The sequence below is a fragment of the Xiphophorus maculatus genome, chromosome 22, assembly GCF_002775205.1.
Source record: "Xiphophorus maculatus strain JP 163 A chromosome 22, X_maculatus-5.0-male, whole genome shotgun sequence".
NCBI classification, from domain to species: domain Eukaryota; kingdom Metazoa; phylum Chordata; class Actinopteri; order Cyprinodontiformes; family Poeciliidae; genus Xiphophorus; species Xiphophorus maculatus.
The window spans coordinates 8,403,690-8,415,506 of NC_036464.1; the positions used below are offsets into that span (position 1 = coordinate 8,403,690).

General features: G+C 36.9%; 1 protein-coding gene across 1 annotated transcript; it reads right to left on the minus strand.

Annotated features, from left to right (window-relative positions):
• Window positions 1–2,941: 2,941 nt before the first annotated feature.
• On the minus strand, window positions 2,942–10,862 carry LOC102231994 (visual pigment-like receptor peropsin). Its single transcript, XM_014469641.2, has 6 exons — window positions 10,682–10,862; window positions 9,030–9,235; window positions 6,438–6,537; window positions 4,614–4,718; window positions 3,584–3,807; window positions 2,942–3,502 (listed from the first exon to the last, which is right to left on the minus strand). The coding sequence occupies exons 1-6, from the start codon at window positions 10,818–10,820 to the stop codon at window positions 3,044–3,046; spliced, it is 1,233 nt and encodes a 410-aa protein (XP_014325127.1). The 5' UTR covers window positions 10,821–10,862; the 3' UTR covers window positions 2,942–3,043.
• Between the last annotated feature and the right edge of the window lie 955 nt (window positions 10,863–11,817).

Consider the following 11,817-nt stretch of genomic DNA (forward strand, 5'->3'; position numbering starts at 1 on the left):
TCTTTCCGCTCCTCATACTGTCTGTTTTGTTCATAAACACTGTCAACTTATTCATTACTGATGCTCGATAAATAAACTTTAACTGACTTGACTTGATCAAGACCAAGGAACACAGCAGATAGGTAAGGGGTGTAGTTGTGGACACGTTTACATTAGGTTAATAAACAATATTCTAAACTTTTAATATCTCACAGAGCTCTGTTCTGTCCACCATCTGAAAATTAAGAGTATAACAAACACAAACCCAGTAAATATGACCAGCCAGGCAATGGGAGCAAGTATCAAAGAAACAGCCACCGCAACTCTGGAGGAGCTGCAGCTCAGATGCGGGTTCTCTCTGCATCACTAGTTGCTTTGAATTCCAAAAATGTGTCCCTTATTGGAGAGCTTTTAGGAAAAGTTGTTGAAAGAATGCCAGAAGACACTGCAAATGTGCGCAAACTGAATTCTTTGGTCGTTATGCACCAGAAGACTAAAGGAGACCATCCCTTCACTGAAATATAGTGTTGATACCATCATAATGTGGGGATACTTTCCTGTAGCTGAAGCTGGTTATTTGTTTACTATGATGGATCTGTTTATCTACCAGGTAGTTGTTAAAGTCTGGACCAAAATCCAACTAAGATTTTGTGGGAAAACTCATCTCATACTAAAAGGTCATTTTCAAGCCCAAGCTTCCTTTTTCTCTTTCAATACATGTACTTATGTAGCAATGTCCCTGTGTTCATTGACAGTTAAAATCACACTTTCTTATGATCAGTCAGAAATTAGGTTTTGTGTTGCAGTCCTGACCAAAAACTCAGAAAAAAGCAAAAATGTAGTTTTTATTGCAGTAAATTGTATTATGATCAGTCAATGCTTTTGGTAACCATGATTATCTCCAAGAAAGCAAGTAGTTCCCTCTTCCTTTTACATTAAAAGGCAAAGTCATGCTGCTAGTCATCATTTATCAATCTTCCACGAACTTCAACGAGAGAATTTGCATTGTTGTGAAAAAATCTTCAAAGTATCCAAGAGAGTTCAGAAGGCGTCGGGACTGTCTCATGATGATGATTCAGAAAAAGGATTGAGTTGCCACCCATGCAGAGCTTGATAAGGAATGGCAGCAGTCAGGTGCAAATGTCAAGAAAGGGATTAAAGAAGCCACTTTAAGTCAGACTAACATTCTGCACAAAGTACAATGATTGAACAGCAGGGGATGTGGTCAGGATACTTCCCAGACAATAAGGTGAATGGTACCCTGAGAACTCTGTCATGCAGAGAAAGAAGCATCTTGAGATAATTCATGGAGTTGCTCCCCATCCACTAGTTTTGCCTAGAAACATAGCTAGAAAGAAAACAAGATATAAAATGTCTCCCAACAGCACCTTTGCAAAACCTATCAGTTGTAAAATAGGGCATGACAAAGGGCATAAGTACGAGGCAAAGGGACAACTAAGTGGTTCAGAGATTTAAACTTTGAAACTTCTCAGATCCTAATCCTAAAGAGGATTGAGGCTTTCTATAAATGGTATTGCCCAATGAAAGCTTGTGAAATTAGTAATTTCTGTTCAAAGTGCAACTTACAAAATGATTTTTCACTTTACAAAATTTAAGTGCAATTTTAATTTGCATTTTACAGTCGCACTTTAAATCCATTGGAAAGAAAGAAAACATGATCTAAAATATCTCCCAACAGGACCTTTGCCAAACTTTTCAACAGTCGAATAAAGCATGACAAAGGGCATAAGTACAAGGCAAAGGGACAACTAGGTGGTTAAGAGATTTAAACTTAGAAACTTCTCAGATCCTAATCCTAAAGGGGAATGAGACTTTCTATAAACTGTATTCCCCAATGAAAGCTTGTGAAACTTGTAATTTCTTTTTAAAATGCAGCAACAAAGGAAGGATAGAAGAAATCTGTACGGAGGGAAATACTAAAAGCTATTACTGGTTACACATTTTAGTCTAGTTCCACCATACAGGAGAATTAATAGTTGTTTTGCGAACACATCATATCCATGGTCACTTTGGTGTTATTGACCTTTTGTCCAGCTATTGTAGCAAACCCTACCTTTCCTAACACCTGATACTCGGTATCAGCCTTACATGACTCCCAAATCCTGAGCTATAGTTAGTTTATGCAGACTGTTGGCGCATAGGGTGTTGTGGATGCTTCCCTGCCATTTGAAGCTACAAGTCTGAAGTACTGCTGTAAAAGAGCTCATTGTGTGTGCTATTACAGTCTCTGCAGGAGCCACTGGGGAGCTTTATTCAAGATTAGATCCCTCTGCCCCAGGTAGACCAAGAGGGCAGACTGAGTTTCAGGGTTACTCATTTCTCTTACACCCCTGCCATCCTCTTGACAGGTTGTAAACATAGAAAATGTGTAACTCACAGCTCTCTGGACTGGATTTCCTATGAAAACATAACCCCTCTGCTTCTGATTGTAGCTGGCCAACAGAGTGATGATGAGACTAATGCAGATGTGAAACTGCTCATCTTTTTGGACACTGTGTTAACTGCAGCGTATGTGAGATTAGCCTGTGAGTGCCCTCGAGGGTGCACTGCATAATACCATCAGATATTTCAGTCAAGTCAAGGACGGTTCAGTGGTTCCAGATGATACAACAGATCTCATGTCTCAGCACTTTACTGCTTCCACATTTCATGGATTGTTCCAAGAAGGATTTAGGCGGGCCGGTTATGCCTTCCTGGAAAGATCGTGGCTTTTAGTGCTACTTACTAGAAGTTTCTAGTATAATTTATTTACAAGGTGAAAGCTAGACTAATTAACTGCAAAGTAGTTCTAATTAGTACCAGGAAAGCCGCCCAAGTCTGTTCGTCTTTGGGTCTTAAAAACTTTGCGGAGAAGTGCATAGGAAACTGCCAGTTCTGAACTGGCAGAAACAAAAATAAGCAATATAATTTGAGCCTTCAAAACATTGTTTATTAGCGCACGTACTGATGGCAAACATGGGTACATCTGTTTATGAAGATGGGTAAGATGAAGAAAATACAAAAAACAGTCAATCCCACCCTTGTATTCTGGTTTAAAACAGTCTTAGAGTCTGTCACAACAATACTCTGACGTTTCAATGTGTGAGGGCACATCGATGTGGAAGATCTCAGGAGGAGTCTCAGGAGGACTGTTGACCCCTGAGTCGCTGTCAAGGTTGGACCTGTTTGGCTCTCCTGCCAAATATTTCACCTCTGGTCTTTGGGCAGGAAGCGATGTGTCTTGGAGCAAGTTCTCAGCTTTTGGTTTGATGTTTCTGAAGTGTTGCAGATGCACCACTTCCCTGCTCTCCGGAATGCACGGAAACAGCAGTGAGACCTCCTTGCGAAATCTGGAGCTCATGCCGAAGTATATGAGTGGGTTGTAAAAGCTGGCAGACTTGGAGAAGAGGCGGGTGACGATGCTAGTGGTGCTGGGTACGTGGAAACCCCAGGCTGACCACATGGAGACCACTGCGTACGGTGACCAGGCCATGATGAAAGCAGTGCAGATTACAATAGAAATCTAGTGGGGGGTATAAAAAATCACTGTGGCTTCCTTTTAAATTCTGCAACCAAATATTTCATGATTCTACTTTAGACTTACCCTCGTGACATCTCTTTCCGTCTTCCTTTGTCGCGCAGAGAGAAAACCATCAGCGGACATTGCATTTGTGCATTTTACAGTCTTTATAATAGAGATGTAGGAGAAGAGCATGATGATCACGGGGATGAAAAAGCAGAAGATGAGGATAGATATTATGTAAGACTTGTAGATGGTGGAATAATTGGCTTTGGACCAGTCCACCTCACAGGTGCCATAACCCCGATCTGCAAAAAACAAGATGCAGACAATCAGGCTGTAGTTCAGTAATTATTACAGATGAACTGATATCCTTTTTTGATGTTGTTGTAATTGTAGTTTAGTTTGAATATGGACCATGCAGGAACTGGTTATTATGACCTCTGGACATTTTGTGCTTTCTGTTTTGTTCTTTCATACCAGCCATACTTTAGTTCCTTCCTACTGTGGTAATGTTTCATACCTGGTTTAGTACTTTAAAGTGCTCATAATCCTCATTGAGAAAATGTATTTATATGTCTCCAATTAATTTGATCTAGCTTTAGGAAATCATTCATAGTTGTTTTTTTTTATCAAGGATCCTAATTTGTCATATTTCTTATGTCATATTTCATATTTAAAATATGTTTGTCACTTTTGGCCTTTAGTGAAAAGTCATTTGACAAAAAAGAGGATGGAGAGAGAATGGACAGACATGCAGTGTATGGCCTGATACCATGAATTGAATGCAGAAAAACCACATCAAGAATTATATCCTCTGTAAATGCTACCAACTGAGCTACCCAATGCCCAAAAGTCATATTTTGTAGAAGTGGGGGGGATGAGCCAAACAAAAATCAAAGGAAAAGAAAGGGGGGAAAAATCCCAATTAAATAAAATTATAAGTGAGACGCAAACATTTTTAGTTTTATTTGTCCCTAAAATACCCAACTACCAAGAACAACTAAAAAAGAATGGCTAAGTATGTTGATAGAAAACAGTTTTGTACAAAATGAATGCAAATGGGAACAAAAAAAAACATTACATTTTGGTGAAGTTTCAAACTGGAACAGACCTGTGTAGCTGCCCCATCCCAGCAGCGGCGCCACTGACCAGAACAGTGCTCCGGTCCAAATGAAAATTAGGGATATTGCAATGGTGTTGATGCTGATGCAGTGTGCTGCAAAAATACACAGAAAAAAGAAAAGGCAATGTCAAAACAATAAATAGTTTATGAGTTAGATTTTTAGTTCATAACTATAAGCCATTTGGGAAACAGTGAGAGGCTTTGACAAATGGAAAATTATTGTTACTTGTTATGAATGTCAGCACTCTCATTGACATTTGTTGAACAATGAAGTCTTTTATTGACAGCCTTTACCAAACATTTGTGTCTGAAAAGGACATCTGTTGGAATGATAGTGCACACATTTTTGCGATCAGAGGAAACTATGAAAAGGTCAGCCTTTTCTTTGCAGCTCTAAAACATACTTCAGAGCTATGCCACAAGGAATTGCAAAAGTGTTCATATACCTTTGACATTTCAATATTTTGTCACAAACTTTATTTAATCAATTTTAACACAAATCTATGCTTAACTGTTAATAGAAAGTAAGCTTTCCCATGTTGTTTAACATTGTAAAGTTATAAAAAGAGTCAATTTTTATTTGTGGAGTCAATACAGTACTTTGAGGGAACACCTTCAATCCAATCAGAGCTAGAAATGTTTTCCTGCGTCTCAAACAGATTTGCAAATGTAAAGACTGAACTTTTTGCCAATTCTTTTTGCAAAAATAGTTGAAGTAAGACAGAGAGGATCTCTGAACAACAGTTTTAAAGTCTTCCTACAGATTCTCAATCAGATTTAGTGCTCGAAGCTTTTCTTGCAGGATTTACCTTTGTCCATCCTGCAATTAACTGAATGAGGGAGGCTGTTCTTAACAGCATAATGTTGTACTGTGGAAATGCTGTGTTTTTCACCCTACACAGTGTTTTGTGTGCTTTAGTTTGGTCTCATTTGACCACATGTTTGTGGCTCAGGAAAAGAAATACATTAGTTTTTTACTCTGCAAATCTGGCCTTTATGGAAGAGTGGCAAAAAGAAAACCATTTTTGAAAGAAAGTCAAGAATTTCTGTTTGTCATTACCAGTCCTGCCATCTTAGATGGACAGCTATATTCTTTCTATGGTATGTTTTAAAGGCTGAGATGTTATTTTGTAGTCTAAACCTGCATTAAACTTAACCACAAATACATTAATGATCTATCTGGTAAATTATTGGACAATATTTGCTACTTTGTGTTGTGTTGACCTCTCATAAAATCCAAATGGCTTATAGTTGGAATTAGACAAAATTTGTAAAAGTTCAAGACATATAAATACTTCTGTAAAACTGTAAGTACAGAAACTCAGAGCTTTTTGTAGCGTTCACACCAACTCACCTCACATACCTGGTGGTTAATTTGCTCCTTAGATTGTTTAAATTGCTCTATTCAGACCTTGGTTAGTCATTTTCAATGGCTACATTATGGCATATAATGCAACTGGTGACATCCCACACTTGCCACTAATGGGCACAGTTTACAGTCACAGCATTTTAAAAACAACCGCCAACTACGTAAAATCAGATACAGTTTTTCACCCTCATTTCTATGTAATTAGGACATTCTTTGACATTCGGATGTAGTCTCAAAATAGAAAATGTCACCTCAAATTGTCTTAATAACATACTGGAGAAATATAAATGGAATGGCTGGAGACAAATAGTAGTTATTTTCCCAGCTGAAAACAGAAACAGACTTTTCTGTCAGAGAAGGTCGGTGGAATGAGGAGGGCAGCCATGATGGTATGAAGCCCTCTTTGTGTTTTCACACTTGCACTCTGAGAAGTTTGTTCTGACCTTTTTGCGGGTGGCATCCCTTGATGTATCTGGTGACGCTGATGACTGTTAAGGTGTTGATGCTCACAAGGCCAAAGAGCAGCGTGAGGAAGCCGTCTACCTGCAAGAAGATGGACACAGGGGATTTATTGCATGACATCTTTACAGTGTCTTCACCAGACTAAAGATGGGGCCAATCTGATCTTTCCAGACCCAATATTCTTCAATCAGATGCTACTGTAAGTCATAATTTGGTTGATTATTCTCCCAAAGGTATGTCGCAGTGCAGGTGCTTTTGCTATATTTTATAATCTTTTTATATTTTATGCTTTATATTGTTTAGCTACTTTTTGTTCCAATGCATTATCTTTCAGTTTAACAGTTAAATATTTTGATTGTTACATGTGAAATGTTTTGAGTCTGTGTTTTTTGTATTGCTGTTGCTGTCTGTTTTGGACAGAACACTTTGCAAAAGAGATCTTTGATATCATTAAGTACTCTCCTAGCTAAATAGAAGTTAATAAATAAAAAAAAAGCTAAAGATCACAGCCAATCAGCTCCAGCATATTTACGGTAATAAAATACACAGTTTTACTTTAAATTGTATGCAAACATATCTGTCCATGCATCAATGTCCGAAAAGAAGAAGAACAATTTTTCACTTTCACTAGTGAAGCATTATGACTTTCGCTATAATAAGTGGACTGAGGCTTCTTTCATCGTCTCACTACGTTTCTTCTTGACGACACGTAAGCATCCTGCAAGGTTTTGCTGTTTTACTGTTATGACCTTTCTCTTTTAAACATGAACATATTTTGGTTTAATGGCATATAAGTCTCGCTAAAACAAGAATTTTTTTTTAAGTTTTAATGAGATTCTACTGTATTCCTGCTCTGGTAGATAAATGCTTCAAAATATGACCTAATCAGAAACGATAACAGCAATCGAGGTCACGATCATCCACAAAACATATTATTTTCTCACTCTTAACTCATTGTTATTTAAAGTAAGCAAGTTTAAAGATCAGGAAGAAATCATTCTCATATTCCTTTGACCTACATGTTGATAACATGTTGATGGCTAAAAGAAACATGAGGAAATATCTTTGTCAAGCTATGTTGATATTTTGGTATAGTATATCTACTTTATTGACGCTGTATTGCTCCTAAAATTAGCTTTTTAAAATGTTTTACTTTCTTGTAAAGTCTGCTGTACATCCCTCGTTTAAGTTAAATATTCAGGTTGTTTAACTGAGATAAACAGAAAATGTGAACCGAATTGGATGATAGATAACAGAATTATTGCGATGTATCACTTTCATCTGCACTCATCATCTTTTCCTGTCAATAGTGTTGATGTAAACTTTGGTTTATATATTGTTTATGTATATATCTCAGAAATACAAACCTTCTTGAAAGGTGTTACGGTGTTTCCATTTCTCTCCAAGTGTGCAACACTCGGCTCCCTGCTGGGTCACTTCCAGGTAACACACCTCATTTGAGGTCATTTGCTAATTACTATCTTGATCTTCCTTTGTACTAATCCAGTCACATGGACTCATCACAATTTTCTCACTCACTCTGATTCCTGGGGTTTTAATTCAAAGCCATTTTCTTGCACATGTAGGAAGAATCAAAAGAGAAATAAATGATGACTGTAATGTTTAATGCTGCATGTTTGCCTCTGTGAAGCCCAGTTCAGCTTCCTAAGGTACAAATACACCGAACTGACTGGGGTTTGTTCTGGTCACATCACGTTTCGTTCAGTAATCTGCTTCTCACATGCTGGTTCACATGCTCTTTCCCTTTCTAAAGTGTTACTTTTAGAGTATACCCTTATTTTTAATTTGGACTACCACTCCCCTCTCAGGGGAAGGTAAGATAAGAGTGGCATGCTACAGCTTTTCAACACCTTGTTTTTCTATGATTTTTCAGGGAGTTTACCCTGACGTTCCTGCACGGATCCCAACTTTCTACCAGAGCTAGCCTTGAGCAAGAAAAATAGCCTGCTTGAATTCCAGGCAAAAGAATGACAACAATTTAATTTTGAGCTGTGGCTGCGAGCGGATAAGAAAACACATGGGTGAACGGTGCACTTCACTGCTTACACACATAAAACTTCTTTTTAAAATTAAGTTTTTAGATGGAAATTGCAATTGTGTTGGAAAAATTAGAGCAAATGATTAAAATATGCTAAAAAATTCAATGGAAAAGCTCCTAATAGTTCTCCATTTGGTTGTTGAACTGTTACAAGGAGAGTTTTGCTTGTTTAAAGGTCTCCAACATGCTAATCTTATTACAGATTTAACCTCTAGCCTAGCGAGTACCAAAATCCCCTGCATATGCACTTGCACACACTCACACCCATGCTCTATTCATGGTAAAACCTCTGCTGTTCTGTAATGTAATGAATTAACTGGAAAAGATAGACAATGCACATAATGTTGTTTACAACTCAGAATGTAAACAATGATACGTATGATAACATTTTACCTTTTTAATTGTTATTAAACATCATTGCTATAGCACAGCTTGAGCTCTAACAGAAAAAAAAATATCCTGAATACAAGGAATTATTTGGATTATTTCGCATTTGTTTTCACATTTCATTTACCTGGCAAGTCCAGATCCATGTGATCAGATACCCGTCATCTTTCAGGATGTTAAAGATTTCCAGAATTCCTCGAGAGTAGCCAAACACCGAGATGCTGGCATCAGAAATGGCGAGGTTTAAGGTGAAGAAATCTGTTGGTTGGAGTAAGGCCCGCTGGCGGTACAGGACAAATATCACCAGACTGTTTCCAAACCATGAAAGCCATCCTGCAAAGAAGCGATATCAGAAATATTTCCAGGACTAGCTTATCTGATAGTGCAGGTCAAACTAGATTGGTAAAATATATTCAAATATAGATGATGTTCAATAGAAAAGCTATGCATTGTCTAATGTTTTAAAATGCAAAATATAATCATTTGTTGGTGTAGTAGTTGACTAGCAACAAACCACATCATGATTAGCTGTACTTGCATAATTTATACAACATAAATTACATTTGTGTACATTTTTCCATGAGCATATTTATACTGTGGGTTTTACAGTCAGTTGATGTTACGGTAGAGTATCCAAACTGATACATTTATCATTTCACATACAAAACCTGCTTGGCTGGACTTTAAGATTTTGATCAGATAAAACACTAAGTTCCTGTAAATCAAGACTAAAACCCACCTGTCTAGAGTTCCCTTTGAATAATAACTGGAACATTAATATGTATAATTGTATATTTCCTTGAAGATTTTGATGGCATTTGACAAAATGTAATGTTTATTGCTTGTTTCATAATTGGTTACTGTATGATGTTTTATGGTTATAAGCACTTTGAATTTTACTTGTCAATAAGTCAATATGTTATATCAAAATATTTCTTATATTTATTGTCTTATTTTAACATTTTAGGAATTTTGAAATTTTTATTTATTTTTTAATCATGATTAGTCATAACTTTAAAAATTGGTAAATATGGGAATTTGTACAAACTTGCATTGTTGTATTACATGTTTGAGACCTTATTCGATTCTATTGATAAGCTGTAAATAATTTGAAGTTCATTGACATATTTTGTCTCTCTCAAGTTGTAGAAATTTTTTTTGAAAGAAGTTCCTGCAAATGTTTTTTAGGCACATCATCTAGTCCAAATCCATAGGAGGCTATGCATGTCCAAAACCCAGGAACAGAAGAAACCAGTAATGCTTGGTGTAATTAGTGTTGGGACCAATGTAAGCAGAAAAGCTGACTATTGCTCCTAAACAGCTACTTCTGACCAATTATAGGTGCTTATTTTAAGTGAGAGACTTAAATTTGTTTAAACTTGTTACAATATTTTTGAATGTTCAATCCTTTTTTTTTCAGGAAATTTCCCCTCTCAACTGTAGAAGTAGCTGAAGAGTAGATGTAGTTTCGCATCATTATGTAATCTTGTCTGTCTCTTTTCCCAAAAGTAAATGATTTATGTTACACCTTAGTGTGATTAATAATAAATCAGTTCTTGATTACATTAAATACTAGTTCCCATTGATCATACAAATAAGCAAATATCCATATTTTTGATTGATGCTAAACAAATCTTAGACTAAAATACATAAATATCCACCTGCTTGTTTAAATGTTTGTTTGAATTTTTTCAATGAAAAGGAAATGGTTCATCTTTCAGTACATGAATACCTGCAGAATAGGAACCTGTCACTAAGGTTAGACAGTCTTTGACTTACCCAGCACTAACAGATAAACTCCAACGATGGTTTCTCCTTGTTCAGAGAGAGGAGCCTCTGTATGCAGAGTGCTGAGGTTATTATTCCTCCATGGAATATTCACCACCTTTAGTGGAAAACCCTTCAGCGTTATCTCCATGGTCTGAACTTTGATGCCTTGGCATGAATCCTTTCTGTCCTCGACGACGGCTTTGCTCTCCACTGCTTCCTGCAGATATTGTCGTCGTTTACCAGTAGGGATGACTGGCCAGTTGGTTTTAAATCCAGCTTAGACACAGTCACTAATACCTGCCTGCTCGCTTGCTCCAATGTCTGGACTGGTAATCCCATCTATTTCTTACAACTAAGAAGATAGGGATTTTGGGTGGAAATCCTCGTCAATAGCAATGTATCCAGTAAGCCTTGCAGAGTCACTTGATTTAGTTTTAATTAGGTAAAGAACCAGGATTAATCAGAGGCAATCAAAGGACATCGGTAAAGTCTAAACAGATATAAATTTTGAGCTGTTGATCAAATCCCAACTCGCCTTTGTTTTTAATCTGGTGGGGTTTTTTTCATTTCAACCTCATCATTTGAAAAATGAATCCACTCCAACCTCCCTAGAAATATAATATCTCCACAGTTTTCTTATTTGCTTTCTGTTAACTTCTTTATCAAAATTATTTTGATCTGGTTAAGCTTCTTTATAAACTGTTGGACTACATAGCATGTTTTCAACTCATTGCAATATCCTAAATTTAAAAAAGAGAAAGTAGAAATGTACCTTTTTTACTTTAAAAAGCGTAAATGGGAGGGTGATAGCTGCATAATAAACCAGGTGGAGTACCTAGACGCATTACCACGAATGATCAGGTGTGAAAGTAAATTTAATTTGACTCAACAGCATGTGCTCTTGGTGCAGATGGACTCATTTTAGTGAAAGATTTTTACTTATCAAAATGTTCTTAAAATGCAAAAATCTTAGGTGCAGCCCAAAGTATTTACCTTCTTTTTAAACATTTGCTTTCATTTTAATTTCATAGTAAATAGGAGCACAAACATGGAGTATTGCAAGAATATTTGCAAGGCAGACTAAGTCAATCTCTGGGATGCTGAACTACCAAAGAAGACTGAATGCTGAAATTAAAACATGCTGC

Bases quoted from the DNA above. Each gene is read 5' to 3' on its own strand.
- LOC102231994 (XM_014469641.2), bottom strand. From the start codon at position 10,820: ATGGAGATAACGCTGAAGGGTTTTCCACTAAAGGTGGTGAATATTCCA. The intron at 9,236-10,681 runs GTAAGTCAAAGA...GCTTCTTTGCAG, and splicing joins AGTTTATCTGTTAGTGCTGG to GATGGCTTTCATGGTTTGGA. The intron at 6,538-9,029 runs GTAAATGAAATG...ATCTTCTTGCAG, and splicing joins CATGGATCTGGACTTGCCAG to GTAGACGGCTTCCTCACGCT.